The 17,802-nt window shown below is 41.4% G+C and overlaps 1 protein-coding gene across 6 annotated transcripts; it reads left to right on the top strand.

Annotated features, from left to right (window-relative positions):
- Nucleotides 1–1,299: 1,299 nt before the first annotated feature.
- LOC148650152 (protein Niban 1-like) lies at nucleotides 1,300–17,110 on the top strand. Of its 6 annotated transcripts, none has more exons than XM_088603682.1 (15): nucleotides 1,300–1,613; nucleotides 2,701–2,765; nucleotides 5,185–5,315; nucleotides 5,433–5,558; nucleotides 6,610–6,724; nucleotides 7,794–7,955; nucleotides 8,460–8,575; nucleotides 9,396–9,500; nucleotides 10,191–10,353; nucleotides 10,797–10,975; nucleotides 11,871–12,032; nucleotides 12,113–12,229; nucleotides 12,561–12,668; nucleotides 13,717–13,828; nucleotides 14,831–17,110. In XM_088603682.1, exons 2-15 carry the CDS (start codon nucleotides 2,711–2,713, stop codon nucleotides 15,307–15,309), a joined length of 2,130 nt encoding a protein of 709 aa, XP_088459808.1. In that variant the 5' UTR covers nucleotides 1,300–1,613; nucleotides 2,701–2,710; the 3' UTR covers nucleotides 15,310–17,110. The 6 variants fall into 6 exon arrangements, with proteins under 6 accessions (XP_088459808.1, XP_088459809.1, XP_088459807.1 ...); XM_088603681.1 differs by lacking the exon at nucleotides 1,300–1,613 and adding an exon at nucleotides 1,651–2,359; XM_088603680.1 differs by lacking the exon at nucleotides 1,300–1,613 and adding an exon at nucleotides 1,651–2,594.
- Nucleotides 17,111–17,802: the final 692 nt, after the last annotated feature.

Genomic DNA, 17,802 nt, shown 5'->3' with positions numbered 1-17,802 from the left:
GTAGCTCAGACAGGAACTGAGGTGCCAAGCCACGCAGAGCCTTATAAATGAGCTTGAGGATTTTGACATCAACACAAAATCTGAAAGAAAGCCAGTGCAACAACTCCAGACAGGAGTAATGTGATCCCTTAAACTAGACCTGGTCAGGATTCTGGCTGCCGAATTCTAGAGAAACTAGAGAAGTTTGTTCAGTGTGGATCAAGATACCCAAGCGACTAGGGCATTGCAGCAATAAATTCTAGACGAAAGTGTTACAGTAAGAGACAACACAGGACATACTCTGGCTATCTTTAAAAACGGAAGAATGCTATTTTTGCAAGGTACGTCAAATGTCAAGCAGGAAGTCTTAAATTTAAGATTGCCGTGAATTAATGAACGGTGATGAAGATGATGATGATGATAGAGTGTGGAAGAGGACCGTAGAAGACAAATAATCATTGATGAGTCTTGGGGTGACCCTCCTCCTATCATTAATCAAGAATAGCTGATGATAATACATTAAGGTTTGATGAAAAACTATGATAGTTTCAAATAAGATATTAGCATCACCAAAAATGATCAAAATTGATAAAGTTCGTAAAGATGCAATGATATAATTGTCTAGTCAGGACATAGTGGGATTAATGTTTCTTCGGGTAGCCCTGTGTGTTTGTATTTACGATTTTTATGATGTTCAAACAGGTGCTTGGAACCATTAATAGTAAACAGCTTTCTGAATTCCCCACATACTCCCTATAGGCCCTCAGAGACTGATAGAGAGTCATTAGGTGCTTCAGTGGTCTGGAACTTTCTGTGCTGCCTAACCAGTTTCCATTCTCACAGGGCCCTGTACCCCGCAAGGGAAACGCCACAAGGGTGTGTCGTTCCTTGTGCACGTGAAACTGGAAACTCTGCCATTTCTGATCCCTCCTCAGTTCTGGCTCTTGTCTTTGTCTGGTCGATGAAGTGTTATGCAAGTGCATCTGTGACCATTCTGCACTGTTCTGTTGGAAATTGGTTGGGTTTTGAGTCCCAACAATGTTACACCTGTCCTGCTATCCAATTTAGGATCAAAAGATGTTTCAAGATTAGGATTGATTTTTTGTGTTGCTGCTGTGCCTGGATAAACACTCTTGGTCTCACTGCATTAACCTATGATCCACAATCCTTGCACTTGTCTATAAGACTTTGCTCTCTGATTGTTAGACTGTTCATCATTTTGGCTGCAGGACTGTTCTTAAAGTTCTCAAAAATGTTTATGTTGCATCTTTTAAAGCTTTCTTTCTTTTGGCTTTATAGTCTTATATATATTTATAAATGCATGAACAATTGAGCAATTTGAAAAGTTCTAAACGAAGGGCTGAACATAAACTGGTACCAAAGAAGATGTGTGCAAAGATCACTGTAAGGTTTGCCTGTTTGCAGATCTGACGGTTTTTGCGTGGGTAAGAAAGCTGAGTGGGATGTTTATTAATGCCTCAGTCGCTGGTTGCCCGGTCTTTTGAGACTGGCAAGCGAGCGCAAAGAATTGGAACAATTTAATTGCTAGGTGAAGGGAAGGACAGGGAGCTTTGAGCGCGAGTGAGGACACACTCAGCACAAATCCGAGGCTCCAGGGGAAAGCAGGACAGAGGGTGAGTGGCAGGGTGTAAGACACTGAGTCAAACTGAACCACCAAGGATTACAGTGGAATGGATACTAAACAATAATCGATCCCCAAGCATGAGACATGGATCAGGAGGGAGACTACACTTACAAGCAGAGAGGAGAGAAAGCTGGAGCAAGAGAGACAGGGAGAGAAGACGATAGAAGATGGGGGAAAATAATGCTTCAAGGAAAATAATTTTGTGCGAGATGGGGAACACAGTTATAATTAACAAAAAAGGCGCAAAAAATGTATTAAAAAGCAGCTGGTGTTCTGTATAGTTGTTGGGAAAACAACTCAAAACGGGAAGAGAAGAGGATGGAAAAGACCGGTTTGAGGGCTGAGGAAGAGAGGAGGCAAAACAGCTCTTCTCCTCCTCTGTTACAGCTCTTGAAAGGCACAAAGCTGAAGGGGGGTCTTGCTAGTGGAGGACAATTAAGACAAGTGTCCCGGAAGCAGGACTGAAGAGGGAAGAGAGCATTTGAGAATCCTCAATGGAGGAGGTAGAGATTTCCTAGCTTGCAAGAACGAGAAAAAGCTGGAGAGGACAGAAAGCAGCCCCGTGTTTACAGCAAACAAGCTGGTATCCAGAAAGGGAGTGGAGGGGGGCGGGGTGTGGAGAGAGAGAGAGAGCAACACAGAAAGGGGAAGGATGAAGAGACCTGGGCCAGAAGATGCAAAGAGAAAAGTCAGAGGCTGGGAGCAGAGATGCACAAACCGTAACCGCTGATATTTGTAAGGCGCAGACTTGATAAACATCACAGGGGAAGGAGAGACGAGTCTGTGAGCTGACCTGGGAAAGGAAGATCAGTCTCTTTCACCGTACCGCAATCACAAAAGAGCCACAGCGTTAGCGGAGTGGGATACAACAGAAACCTGTCTTTACTACTTACCTGTTCCTGATCAAAAGAGAAGCCATGTAGTTGAGACTCCCTATGTCCCGAGTGCTCTTTTGATATCTGGACGTATGGTATTACATTTCAGGAAGACCATCTGTCAGTATTTCATTATTTGTACTCTGTGGAGCATTTGTGGGTTTTTGCTTTGCTGATTGTTCTTCTCTTATTCATTTCAAGACTTTGAGAAATGGGGGGACTACATTCTGGACATCTAGATGCCAGACAACGCAAACACTTAGCAGGTAAGTTTGTAGTGACTTACACTGTATCATACCTTTCAGGTGGCACTATGGAAGTCAGTCTGTTGCCATTGTCAATTCGTGTGAAAGGAGAAATTCCAATAGCATGTCACAGTAGCACTTTCATCAGGACCAGACAGCTAGTAACAGAGAGATCTCCTTAGGTGCTTTTTTAACACCAGTCTTACAAAGAAGAGCTGAAAAGAGAAGATGTCCAATTATCAGATGTGAGTATAGAACGAGGCAAGCACTGGGGTCATAGTTGTAATCCTACCCTACGCAGATGAATGACAAATTAATTTATCAGAATGGAAACCTGTATGGAAAGCAAAGCTTCTTGTTAGCGATTTGTGTGTAAATTTAAAAAGCTGTCTGACCTTGATAGGGGGGTGTGAGCCTGAGCCACGTAGCTGTCAGGGACTAAATGAGCAATCCTTGTTTATTCAACATGCCTCAGTTTCGGGCATCAATGCCCCTCTTTACTATCACTGTCCACAGTCCAGGGATATGGGCACAATTCGGGGAATGTGAGATCTGCTGATGACAAGCATTACGTTGTGGCGTGGGAGTTCTGCTTGTTTTGTGTGAAATTATTCCCGAATACCTGTCTTATAACTGGGGCTTGTTATAGAATTTTTCCGGTTTTGCACATTGAACTGTCGTTTTCCCATTTTAAGTACATATTCCTAGCAAAAACTGGCTTTCAGGAAATCTATTAAGCATTTTGTGTTAGAACACTCACTGAAGTCCTGGTTGAACACCTGAACTCCCATATGAGAGCCAAACTCATAGGAAAAGACTGATCCCTTGGCCAGGAGTTTCAATGCTATTGAGAAAACGGAAGTGTGACATCACCTTAATAGCCTCGTTAAACGCTGCTCTCACAGTGGCTTAAGGTCATTTTTGATTAACTGAGATGAGATTGTTTTTAAGATAAGATCACTTTATTGGCCATATACAATTTCTTGTATTAGGAATTTGTCTTGTTGCTTACCCTAACTTGCTCACACAGACACACAGACAGGGAGAGAAGCTTGGTGTCAGAGCGCACCCCATCTTCTAATTTAGGAATAGAAGATGGGGTGCAGATGTCAAGGAAGGTATATGAAATATGTTTCTGTGCTTCGAGGTACTTTAATCTAATATGACCTGGGCTGTTGTCAGCAATGCTCAAACAAAAAACAGTATTTGGTGAGATCTGTGTTGAATGGTCACCGAGAAATTGAACAAGCAGAATAATTCTTGAGATATCATTGATATAAATTTATAATCAATCACAAAGGGGGACTCTCGGAACCTAAAACCATTTTAAAAGTTATATGACTCCTAAAGGAATTAAACACTAATGTCCAAACATTTCAAATTCTCTCATGCCCGAGTCTTGAACAGATTAACTGTATGAAGAAATGAATGGGAAGGTCAATACAGAAAGATGCGTTCATGTGAGATTCCAAGAATGTATAGTATTCTTGTAAGATCAGTGTGCTATGGTGCCAATTTCACTTTAAAGCACCCACCTGCTTATCAAAAATAGAAAACTCAAAATCCATTAGTTCCTTGCCATCTTTCCAAACTCCCAAGTGCGTAAAGTTGAAGAAACAATTGATTGTTGTGAAGCTTGAAACAGGCCATCCTGTCTTCTCCTGAAGAGTCTCTATTCCCCCATTCTCCCCGCCGACTGTGGGGAGGGTTCAAAGTTCAATGTCAGCTATCCCACAATGAGACGTCTTTGTCTAGGTGTCTGGTGATCTCACATTATTTCCAGCATCAGGCGCCCAAAATAGCTGAACTGCAATGTCACTCTGAACTGTAATGTGACATTCTCTCCGAAATCCCACAGTCACAGCCTTTTGCAACCTAATGTCTGAAAATAGATGATTATTATATTAATATAGGATACAGTTTGCATTGTTTTGAAAGAGGAACTTGACATTTTTATAAGCTAGAGATTTCATCTGTAGTTGTATCATGTTTTGAGGAGGCTTTCGAAGACTTGTGGAGTTATACAAGTTCCTAAAATGGTAATAATTGCCTTGTTATTGTCACAGCAAGCATCGAGCTATTGGCTATTCTGCACACATTGGAGAGGATCCTCTCTGGCCAGGTGACACCCATCCTCCTGCTTTCTCCCAGCTGGCTGGTCAAGTGACCCCAGGCTCCTGCCAGAGACGTCTGGGTGTTAAGGGCTCAGCTTGCGCTCTGAGCAAGCACTTTTACGTGCTTGAACTTCCTTGGAGCCCTGCTCGTTTGATTTGCGAATGAGATGCAATTGTTTGTGTTTGATCAGATCAATACATTTCGTAGGACCGAAACCCCAGACTTGATCTCTCCTGCTCAAGAGGGGAAAAAGGTCACAGATGCAGTGATTCCTGCCGATCCCCATTTTTCTCCGTGCTGTAATCTCCTTCTCTCCTTGCTGCAGGTTACACAGGAGCAGTGCTGAAGGATTTTGCCCCACACTATCACAGACAGCTGCCAGTCGCTCTCCTGGAGCACATCCAAGAGGAAGTGGGGCTCAGGAAAGGCTGTGACACTCGACTTCTGCACAATCCAGTAAGGGTTACGAGTCACAATTTCTCATATTATGCCTCAAACAAATCTGTAGCTCAGTAATGCAGTTTTTAGCAATTCCAGGCATGACCAAATTGTATGTATCATCCTGTATCCTAGGATGCAGTGTCAGGGAGTGACGTGGTTTTGGAGGGGAACTTGCAGGTGTTCCAGGATGGCAAGTGGAGAGAGCGCCACCTCCTGGTGACAAAAGAATTTGCAGTGGAGAGTCGGGACTCCAAAGAGGTAGGGAGTGGAATTAACTAATTGTTACCAAAATTGTAAAAATTTTATTCAGGATGACTTAAAAATGTTGCTGTGTTCCAGATACAATGTTTTGTCTTTTAACAATGCAATTCTCAAAATTAACACAGTACAATAATACAGTACAGGTGAGTAGTATTTAGCATTGTGCCAAAGAGAATTTTTAAAATTAAATATATTGAGTATTGGAGGCAGCATTGATGCCTCGTAGCATTGGGTTCAATTCTGGACCTGGGGTTCTGTCTACATGGAATATGTATGTTCTTCTTAGATTTCCTCCAGGTGCTTCTGTTTCCTCCTACTGTCCAAAGACATACTGGTCCGTTATTTGGCTTCTGGAATATTGGCCCTGGTGTGAGCGTGTGTGTTCGTGTTTGTGGACTGGCATCCCATTCGGGGTGATCAAATGTTGTGTCCATTGCTTGGAAGGTTAGGCCCCAGCTTCTCCTACTACCCTCTCCTGGATATGCATTGGATGTACAGTGATAATTGGAATGTGTTAACCTTGCCCAAGTCTTAAGCTTTTTATAATTGTAACTGAATTAGACATCGAAAATGTCTCTAACCCCCCCCCATTTGTAGTATTGTGTTATTAAATCAGATGAAGCAGAATTGATCGATTTAAGGGTATTGCAGTCTTGGAATACATGTCAAAGATATATTAATATCTTCTCTTATGATAAAACTTATCTTATTATGAAACTGCCAGTTCCTATTTTTATTATTAAGCACACACTTAGTTTGACATTTGTAATTGTTTTAATGTACAGTAGCACCCTCTGAAAATGAGAAGAATGAGACCATGAAGTATAGGAGACCCTGTTTGCCAGGAAGTCAGAAAACCAAATCCTCCGTGATTACTTTTCACATGAACCACAATACAAAGATTAAATTAAGCAGGTATACAACAAGGAAAAAATTGAATGAGTAAATGTTTTCTCCTGCTGTGAAGTGTCAGGTTGTGTTCATCCAAGAAGTCAACAGCTCGTGTTCATCCGAGAAGTCAACAGCTCACCCACTTTGTGTTGTGCAGGTGTTTGAGAAAGGCTGGGAATGCAAAACCACTCTAATCTTAACGGGCTCCCAGGTCTCCACATCTGTAGAGGAACACTGCTGCCTGCTGGACACGATGTGCCAACACATCAAAGGTATTTGATGGGCTGTGCATACAGCTTTTCTACACTGTTAATGTTAAATACATTTGTTAGATTCAACAAGTGTTCAATTAAAAGTCACATCATTGACAAATAAACACAAGGAAGTATTTTGTTTCACTCAATAAATCAGTGAATAGCCAAGTTTCATTTTCAGGCTGCCTATCTACCTGTAGAGATCCAAAACTGTATAAAACTGAGCAGATTTATTGGATGACTTTGAGGTCTCACTAAAAATGTATTGGTTAACTTTGGAGGTGAACTTTCAATTGTTTTTTTCAGGCATAATTTAAATCCAGCTAAGGCATAATTTGAGGTATAATTTACATCCAACAAAGCCCAAATTATAGTTATGTTTGAAGATGTCTTTAATTTGAATATAGCCAACACGTGCACTTGTATTTGCTTGGCTTGTTTTTTGGTGCTGTGGTTTTGTATTTTCACAATGTTTTAATTTTTTACCTGGCATTCTAGTATTTTTAACTAACAAAATTCAAAACAAATTCTAACTAAAAACAATCAGGATGCACAAATAGTGCAAAGTAGTGCAAAAACAGGGTCCCTTTTCTCAAATGTGCTTATGCAAGGAAAAGCACAAAAGAAGGGGTCAAAACACATGATACAAAAATTAAATCTGGAGTTTTCCAGAAAATTCCCCACCAACAGTTTTTAAGAAGTGTAAGGTTAATAGAGTCCCAGCTTTGATACAGCACTCACACCAGGCTATGCTAACCAAACAAATACACAGACTGACTGCTGCACTAGGAGAGACAGGTTAAATACCTCCATTTAAACTAGAGGCTAGTCAGGATCCGTAACCTGAGACAACATGGTGCAACAGACAGGAGATATTGTGAATCCACAACAGGTTAGACAGAAATGAAAATATTAGTTAATAAGAAGTGGGACAACAACTTTAATGACCAGCAACGTGAATAAAGAATATGAAAGGTCTCATAAGAAGTCATGCTACGAGGGCATGAAACAGTCCTTAGTCACTCAGTTACTTGCAAAATCACATTTCTCAGTGGTTCTCCGTCCATTAGAGTCTATTATATTCTAGGTAGCCAGGGTGGCAAGATGCCCTTTTCCGAATGCCCCACTGAGTTCCCTGTCTTCATCCACCACCCCTACCTCGCGCCGTTGTGCGTGGCAACAAACTCCAAGGAAACGCAGCTACAGTGGCAAAGGGTTCTGCAGTCCGTTGTGCTGCACCACAGCACAGGTAAGAAAACACCCTGTTCTCGGCGACACGGGGGGGGATGGGGGGCGAGTGTCAGGGCCTTTAGTCCCTGAGGAAAAACAATCCTTCTGTAAATTACTGAAGCTGCTCATTTGGCAAGAGGGGAAACCGATGTGGAAGAGAAATGAAATGCTCAAATATATATTGTATGGCAGATCTCTGGTTAAATTAGACTAGGATATTACAATTGTGTTCTTTTTTTTCAGTGCTCTCTTTTGGCAACATGGCAGCATAAGGTTATAAATGAGGGGAGGCCATAGCTGTTGGTTCTAGCTGTTTCCTGAATGAATCCAAGGTAGTGTCTTAAACAACGTGGCTGGGTAGCTTGTTCCATACTCCCACAATCATTCAATGGATTTACTTTTGGAGGTCAGGGGAAGGGGGTAGCTGACTTTAACACCCAAGGAGCTGGTACTTGCAATTGCATGAGACAGTGACATAAAAAAAGCTTGGACACCAGCTTCACCCAGAAATTATATCTTTCAGTACTTCAGAGGAAAGGGAATGTTGAAACCAGAGCCTTCTTGGAAGCTGTGCGTTTTTACAGGCAAGAGAAGGGCAGCTATGCCACAGGGGTCCTGGCAATGGGGTCAGAGGAGGAGGTAAGAAAATGGCTCCCATCTCAAACAATTCCCTGGCACTCTTTCCATTATTTCTAACATATTTTGTTATTTATTGAATACAAAGAAACAAACCAACAGAGGGTAAATAAGAGGAAATTGGGAAATTAGTTCTTTGTTCTGGCTGAAACACTCATTTTGTTTTAATGGGTGCCTCAAGTTGTTTCCTGGCCATCTGGTGTGCATTTTGTTGTCTAAATTTCATTTTTTATTAATCCAGTTTTGTGCTTTCTGTTGCTCATCTCTGTGACCTCTCATCACTAAGGAAGGTTTACTGTGTAACTTTTGCACAGTATGTTGGAGGTTTTCCCATGTTCTTACCAAGCTTATACCATGAACTGTGCCATGGTTTGCCGTGTCTATCAGAGTGTATCACCTAACACACTATTTTGCCATACTTCACCATGCATTTACTCTGCTTTGCTATACTTTGATGTGCTTCCTTGAGATTTCATGAGGAATACCATGAAAGATGGACTTGTTGTAAGAGTGGATTTGACTGACTTGGCTTGTCAGCATATGATCTAAAACCATGACAATTACTCATAAAGTGTATTTAAACAATGTTTATCTAATCTAATTCTTAGTTGTACCTCTTTATATAAAACCACCACAGGGAAGCAAATAAATGCCACCCTTCTTTTTTTACGAAAGCACCTGTTCTCAACTGCCGGAGAAAGTGACAGCTCCTCCTGCTCGTGTTTTTGTTTGTCACATTGGCTAGGTTTTTCAAAAAAGGCTGTGACAGCTCTCACCTCCGACCGTGCTGTACTTCCAGCGTATGTTCTATCTGTGCCTTTAGGTCTTGTCCAGCGTCATCGTCAAAGATCTCCTGCCTGCTCTGAGAGATCAGCTCTTTCCCCGATTGGTGCATTCGAAGAGCAAGAAGGGATATGTGTGGTTACAGGTGAGATGCCTTTGCTTCCTCCCTTCACAGAACCTCAGCTCTCTATTAATTTCCAATATCTTGTGTATTGTATGTTTTACCATGTGGATCACAGGCATCTGCCTGCCAGAATGTCTTTGTTACTGACTTTAAACTGTGATTTTTTTATGAATTAAAACAATTAAAGTGATGTGAGGATGATTGAACAAGCCTTAGACATTTTTATCACCACTTCTATTTGTTATCACAACCTGTTCACTGTACAGTACTGGCTTCTTTCCTAATACCAGCGATCCTTGCACCAGGTCTTGAAAAGTTTCCTTTTCAAACTCAAGCTCTTAATGAGTTAATTGGATTAATTACTGGTATACATGGAAGCAATTTCGACTGGTTCCAGGATTTTGGTTATCAGGGAGTTTGGGTTCCCTATAAAAGCTGCAGAGCTATGACTCATGAGGATCAAGATTGAGGGGTGATGTATGAGGCTTAACGATTCACAAAATAAAACAAAATGCTCAAATTGATATTTTTCTGTTGGGAATCGCACCATTAGGTGAAAGCAATGGAAAAAAAATGCAGAAAGAGCAGGGGAACATCTGGGTCAATTAATTAATTGTGTGGGTTTATGAAATAAACAAAACTTTCTGAGAGAAAAGCCCAGAATGTGTAATAAATGCTTGTATTAATTCCATGCCCTATCTTTTCTCCTAGCTACTTTCACAAGTGTACAGTCTAGTCCTGTCCCAGGTGACTGTGGAGCTCAGTGTGCTGATGAAGGAGGTCACTCAACGGCGCCCTCAGCTGGAAAGACAGATTCGCTCTGACCTGGATCAGATCAGCATACTGCAAGACCAAATTGCTCAGAGTATCACAGGTAGAGAGACATTCAGAAGGAAGGTTTGAAGACTCAGAGCCAGTCACGGCCCCGTTACAGTCTAATGTCATTGGCAGAATTAGAGGATAAAAGGTCGATCAAGGTCCACAAAGTTTCCTTAGGTGTGGTGGATAAAGCAGGCATTTACAGATGTGGTGTGCAGGAAAGACCTGCTTTTGGTTTCTCTACCCCCGCAGGTGGATTGATATTTCGGGTACTAATCCAGAGGGCAAGAAACAGATCAATGACATTCTCACATTTATTATTTGCCCACAAACTGAATATCAGAATGTGAAAGGTACACAGAAATGTGAGATATCTTGATCTCTGCCTTACTGAGGGAGATGAAACATCATGATAATGATACTTTGTAGCTGTGTTGCTTTTAATCATTTCACCATGACATCTAACATCTGCCTTTGTGTGTCCGTTTCCTTTGGCAGATGAAATGTCCCTGGAGATCGAGCAGTGTGTAACACGTCTGGTCACTCCTACTTTGAACTCAACCTACGAGGAGGTGGCCGCGCCCCTCCACGCCGGATTGGCTGCCATCAGACAGCTGTTTCTGGATGTCTGCGGTGACATCATCTGCACAGGCTGCACTGGCCAATCACTGCAGGAGGTGGGACGTGAAATATTTTATGATTATAATATAAAGAACCAAGGTGTGAGGCTCATTTAATACAGACCACTCATTTAATACAGACCACAGCCCTAGCTGTGCAGTGGCTAAGAGTCGACTTGAAACAGTGTTTATTTCTTTAAAAAAATATATAAGAAATGTTTCAAACAAGAGGAGGTCATTTTGCCCAGGAAGCCTGTTTTGTAGTTTGTAGTTTTATCGAGCCAAGGATCTTATTTACATATTTCTCGAAAGAAGCCAGGGTATCAGCTTCAGCAACACAGCTGGGTAACCTGTTCCATACTCCCACCACCCTTTGGGTAAAACAGTGCCTTCTATACTCAGTTTTAAATGGACTTCCACATAGTCTATTCTTGTGTCCTGTTTGAGTTTCATGTTTAACTGTTTGTTCTGAAATTTCACTGGTCATTCTGACAGATGTCACAAGTTAGTTCTCCACTGTTCCTGTGCTGATTTGAGATGAAGACATATACACAATCAAATGATGGCAAACCAGTCTGATTCTGTTTAAAATCAGCATAGGCTGACTTGGGTATTGCAGCATATTCCCAAAGAAGGGGATTTAGCACACCATTTACAGACTAGAGTTCTGCAAAGGACATGCACGATTAAAGATGGACCAATAATACTTCACCTCACAACTTTTCACATAATTTAACCTGACAGGAAGTGACAGGAGGAATATGGGGCAGTTGTGCACAGGCCTGAGTGCCTGGGAGCTTTGCTACCTTTGTACCATGCTTCCTTCTTATAGTTTTTAGAAGTTTTGTCAGAATTGAATGAGTACTTCAGTAAGTAGCAGCATTGCCAGTAACAGCCCAAGAAAGTCAAGAACCATGTGTTCCACTTAGCTGCGGCCTCTGTCTCTCCTCAGCTGGTGAGCCCTTTGTGTAGTCTTGGTGTCGGCTCGGCGCGGCTGTCAGACTGTCTGCTGCTCCTGGAAACAGCAGCAGAAAGGCAGAAAGGGTGGCAGGAAAGCTGGGGGATTGAGAGCTGTAGGCCTCTGGTACTCCAGGCACAGAGCGCTGTGCAGCAGGTAAGCGGCAAGCACGCTATTATTAAGAGGCCAAGATTGTTAAAGGCCAGGTGCAAATTTAACCCTCTCTGACCCTCCAGCTGCTGGAAAGTGCGGTCTTCACCTTCCGACGCCTTCTGACGCTGCAGTTCAGCTACTCCCTGAGCCCAGCACAGCTCAGCCAGGCTCTGCAGAGGGTGCACGACCGCGTCCTCAAGGTCAGTCTATGCTCAGGAAAGTGGTTTTCCTGCTCGTGAACGAGAGGTGATCGTGTGCACGCTTTCATTTCACATGTTCACACAAGTTCGCTCAGTGGAGTGGGCAAGTCAAGCCCTGCACTTGACTGCATTTTGCAGGTATTTTGTCATCAGTCCATGTATGGGGAATGTACTCCTGTCAACCCAGGTATGTAGGTTTATTATGAGAGTTAACTAGTAATGGACTAGCACTCCATTATATGAGACTTTAAGTTTGCTTAATGTGATGTTACTGGAGCCACTCTGCTTTGCGACACACTTTAATCTAACTTTACCTGTTTCCTGTCCACAGCAGCTGGATCATGACCTGGTAGTACTGCAGGCACAGCTGGCAGGTGACGCCTTGCTTCACATCGCCCTGCCAATGCTGCTCAAGGAACTGGTGCCCAGATGCAAACTGGTAGGTGGAATGCCAGCCTTCCCTTGGCATCATTAGCCAGCCACATGATCTATAAAGAGGGTATCCTTAGCATTAGGGAAAACTAAGGCCGTAGCATTTTGATCTTGATTTCTTTCCAATCCAACTGCCTATAAAGGGGAACTGCAGTCCCAGTTTCTCAGACTGGTCATTAAATCTCGGTAACAAAAAAAATCATTGAACATTTTTTTTTTACAAATTTCAAATTGAGCACAAAATCATGAAATCTGTGAAAGTACTAGAAGTCACCATTTTATCACAAAGCCCTGATCTCGCCACAGACGAAAGTAGGAGTTTGCGCTAATTGTGACGTGATGCAGCCCTTCCTGCTCGCTGGTCTCCATAGTGAGTAATGTAATCTGATGTGACAGCAAATGAGTGCAGGTTGTGCAGCAGACATTTCACCACAGAAGTGCTCCAACGTGTTCTGAATGCAGAGTTAACAAGTAAGTTGGATTTGTTGGCAAAACCGTCTCAAAATCGAGAGCAATTTTTCTATTGGATTAAAAGAGACGTACTGCATTCACAAGCCCGTTTGTTTACAATGTAATTGGGCTGCTTTTACATCACCGGAAGTTTTTTTGCCTCATTCTAAATCGCAGAATAAGGTGCTGCACATTCCTGGAAATTTAGTCTAGTTTGTGATGCAAATTGGAGGTTTTAGGAGCTTTGTGCACATTTCACTTTTATTGTGGTTTGAAATGCACTTATCAATGCTGATTCTTTCTAACCCCGAACTATAAAAATGGCATTGCAGTTTCCTTTTAAAGCTGTTGCATTTTTTATTTGTCTTTGTCCTCATCCTTTGATTAAGGAGCAGGTTATTTAACTACAGGACTAGCTCAAACATTCTGCTTCATGAAGAAAATCATTTTGTTCTGTTTGTACTGCTGGTTCCATAAATGAAAAAGATTCCCTTACTTAAAGGTGCCCTTGTTAAACTGATCAACAAAACCCCAGATACTAACCAAAGAATTAACTGAAAGAATTGGGTTTAGAATTACTCTGTTCTGTGTTTCTCTGTGTGCAGCATTTGACCAAGTATGAACAGATGGTGTTTTCAGACAACAGCGATTTCCTCCACATTGACAACATCTTCCACAGTGTGCTGAAAGAAGCTCTGACAACAGAGATTAGAGGCGGTAGGAACTGATTTTCAAACTGTCTTGTTAAGGGCTGGTTTGACTGAGAAAGTCCCGACTACATGCTGTTCCAAACCAAAAATAGGATCGTGTGAAGACAAAGCAGATAATCCAAATGTAGATCTATGTAAATGTAAATCTAATGTAAGTTTGGTATACCATGATAGTGAGAAAAATTAACACTGAATTAACAGTTAAGAACAGAGGTGTGGAAGTAAAAAGTTGCACAAACTGAAAATCCATTGTTAAGCAGGAGCAATAATGTACCAAGCACAGTTAAACCACAGGAAGACACCAAAATTGATCAGATTTTCAAGGAACCACATTTGAAAGCCAAAACTTTTGTAAGTGGTAAAGAATATACACACATTAGATTAATACCAAAAAGTTTAATTATGCAGTATTATGTCACATGTAGAGCATTTAGTTCTGTTGAAAACTAAATGTCAAAGACTGACTCATAGGCTCATTATAGCCCTATAATGCTTGCAACCCAAAGGCCAGAGGTCAGATGTCAGTAAGGCTGTGACCCACTGTCATTCTTAATAGTACACTTAAAGATACTCTCAGATTTCACATCTGTGAATTACTTTTTTGAACTAATAATTCTCAAAAAAATATATTGTTCTGAGGTGAAGAGCTATTTTTTAATTCTAACTAAGCCATAACAATTACTATGTTCACTAATAAATGAATAAATTCTTGCGGCTACCTAGCAACCTGCTCCCCACTCAAAAGTGGTAATTTTGAAGAACTGTATCTGTGAATCTGGCAAATGTATTTCTGCAAATATTCTAAGTGTATACAGTAAGGCTAATTTAAAAAGCTGGCTGTGTATCATTTACTGTACTATATATTTTGTCAAGATTAATGAACTCAAAGGCTTTAGATTTGGTAGAGTGGCTCAGAAATGTCAAATAATGAGGTGCTTTAGTGAAGCTGCATGTCATCCGCCTGAGTGTATATTGCTAGGACACTGACTGCGGCTCCATTCTATTACAGTTCTCAAGGACACACCTAAGAAGTACAAACTGAGCTTGCATTGTCCCAGCCTGGCTTTACTGAACACCCCTGAGCAATCATACAGTGTATGGCCAGCAAGTTCCCGAGACAGGTCCTACAGTCAGCTCTCGGGCTCCACCACGCTTACATCAAGTACCAGCTCCTATGAGAACCTATGGACCAGCACTGAGGACAGCACAGTAGACAATAGCATGACCAAGCAAGCTGACAACCTGAAAACCAGAGCCATGTGCCACCCAGTGCATGCTGGGAACCCAGAGTTCACCACCAATCAGATGTGTCCAAACCAGAGGCAATGGGGACAAAACAAAGGAAGAAGGGTTGCTGTTTCAAACATGGACAGTTCAATGCAAGATTTCACTACAGCAGGGCAAGCTTCTAGGCTGAATGGGGACTATATCTCTCTGGTTGGCACTGGCAAAGATCGGCATCTGTTTCCTGAAGGAAAGCAGCAGTAAGAATTTGAGTCTGGGCAAAATCAAACAGAATGTTTCCCGAAGATGTCCCACACTGTCAAATTCCTTGAGACTTTTTACTATCTTTTACATATCCATGTATACATTAAAATAAATGGTTTCTCAGACAGCTTCTTAGCATTGAAGCTTTTGTGGAGATGAACAGTAGTGCAGTACCAATCTCTAACGCACTGTGCAGTGAAACCTGTGCAACATTAGTATGGATCCCCAAGACAACCCATCAACCAGCATGAAGGATTAAATTAAATAAATTGTACCAACCACTCCATTAAATGTTGCCCTTGTGCTTTATTTTAAGCAGAAAATGCTGTAATCAAAATCATCAAGACACTCTAAGACTTTACAAGTGCAATATCACTTAGGATAGTGTGTCCTAATCTAGTCAGTGCATTACATAAGGATATTGTGGCTATTCTAGACAACGTTCTACAGAGAAAAAATCCCAGATGTGTAATTCAGAGTTCTAATTCCGGCACTATGCCATGTGCATAGAGGGGAGAGCACTGAACCTCTTCATTGTGGAGTGTTTTGGGAGATATGGACTATTGACAACGCTGAAAGAGAGTGGCAAACAGTAATATCAAACTGAGCTCAATGATCAATAAAAGAGGCCGCCCAAGAAAGTATCATTCAGGTAGATTCAGGACTAGGGACTGGTGGCAGAGAAACAAGAGTCGAGAACTTGGGAGGAGAAAAGGCCTGACCAACTGGTTTCACATTCCCATTCTCACACTGGCCAGTTCTCAGTCCTGCCTAAAACGCACTCCAGGAGATACCGGCCCAGGTGGATCTTCATCCAGTAATGTCAGTTCTTTTCAACACTGTGGGAGATTTTAACTCTTTTACGAGCACATGCAGGCTGCAATGGGCTGACGTGACTGAGCACACAGCCAGCTAGAGTCATGGGACTCGCAATGCATGCTGGGAGCACCAGCACAGAAGACCCTGCAGTCAACTGCCTGAAACAGATAGAGACATGTCAGTAGAGTGGACGGATGTTTTAATGGTCATTTACTGTTACCTAATGCCCTAGAGAGCTCTTATTTTTATTCTTACTTTAATAGGGAATCCTTTATAAGGCATATTTACATTTATAGTTTGGGTTGTTTGTTTCAATTGTTTCTTTGTTTGTTGAGAGCTGATTTAATTTATTATTTCCTAGTGTAATAAACTGCATGTCCTAAAACATTTCGATTTGAAATGTACAAGAGTTTCAGGAGATCACTGCTGTTCAGGCTGAAGGGTAATTTGTTTAAATTAGTTGTGGGATGGTAATGAAACTCTTGCCATATTTAGTTAAAATGAAATGAAGGGTTTATACAAGAAATCAACAAGTCATACAAATAGACATGCTTTTAGGGAGCTATGACTAATGTACAGTAGGTAAAAAAACAGTTTTGAAAATGTTGCATTAGCCAAGAGTTATGAATGAAAGATCCACCTTTTCAACAGAAAGATGGCTGTAAAGGAATTTTACATTGTTGTACCTTAAAAAGCTTTTAGTCCCAGTTTTAATGTATTTTTACTGAGAAAATTGTTTTTCTGTTTTTGAACTTTTTGAAATATTTTGCTTAGCGGTTGACAGTATAACGGGTCTCTTTGAGAGTGTGAAGTCAGTCAAATGTCAAACCAGTGTTTAATGCTGAAATCCAGATGTTGTTCAAACTGTCCAGTTAAGCTCCAGGCTGTTAACTTCCATTTTTAATCTTCTGTTCTACTTTGGATTATAGAACCATACTGTATCTCTAACTAGAGACTGAAATAAATACGTTATTTCTACCTATACCTTCCTAAGAGATGTAAGTTATTTTAAAATGGTAGAACATGCTGGAGATACAGCTGGTGGGCTTGCAGTCATTTTATAGCACCAAAATGCCATCATAATAATCAATCTGCAAGCGAGTTGCAATACAGCATTATGCCAAAGGGGGGCAGTGCACACCAGCTTTATGATGATATCAACAACAGCTGTTAAAGGTATAGGGGTTTAGAAATCACCAATCTCTTCCTTCCAGACGTTTCAGAACTAGTACATGGCATCTAGTGAAAACACGATGAAAATTTTAAGAAGAAACTGGTTTTTCAGACAGTCATGCCAAACGTGTCTTAACTTTTTACTATTAATATGATACTGTATTTGCCAGAGCCTGGCTCGAGTTTCTCTGGAATTTCTACAGAATTCTGCTTCATTCCTAACCAATGTTTTCATTCACTGCTCTGGACATAATTACATCACAGAGAACAGCAGCAGTCCAAAACCACGGAATGTGGGACGACGAAATCCGAATCACTCTCTGGCAAATTAAATAGTATGCCGGCATTATGTTACAGCAGTTCCAGATTTGTATTTGGAAATGCAGTTTTGTTTCTCTTTTTTTGCTCCTCTTTGCAGAACTTTTTTTTTATTTCTGACTGTAAATTCTAGGCCGTCTGAACAGCTGCTTATCGTCTGATGTGGGTGGCGGGATGTAGTCT

This window comes from Lepisosteus platostomus, chromosome 13 (genome assembly GCF_059453375.1).
Source record: "Lepisosteus platostomus isolate fLepPlt1 chromosome 13, fLepPlt1.hap1, whole genome shotgun sequence".
NCBI classification, from domain to species: Eukaryota; Metazoa; Chordata; class Actinopteri; order Semionotiformes; family Lepisosteidae; genus Lepisosteus; species Lepisosteus platostomus.
Note: the sequence above shows the minus strand (reverse complement) of the source record. Positions and strands in the feature narration are given on the sequence as shown.

What these genes read in the sequence shown, in the direction of transcription:
- LOC148650152 (XM_088603682.1), top strand. Translation starts at nt 2,711, where the DNA reads ATGGGGGGACTACATTCTGGACATCTAGATGCCAGACAACGCAAACAC. An exon ending in AGAGTCGGGACTCCAAAGAG is followed by an intron (nt 5,559 to 6,609) that starts GTAGGGAGTGGA and finishes TGTGTTGTGCAG; the next exon opens with GTGTTTGAGAAAGGCTGGGA. An exon ending in CACAGAGCGCTGTGCAGCAG is followed by an intron (nt 12,033 to 12,112) that starts GTAAGCGGCAAG and finishes CTGACCCTCCAG; the next exon opens with CTGCTGGAAAGTGCGGTCTT.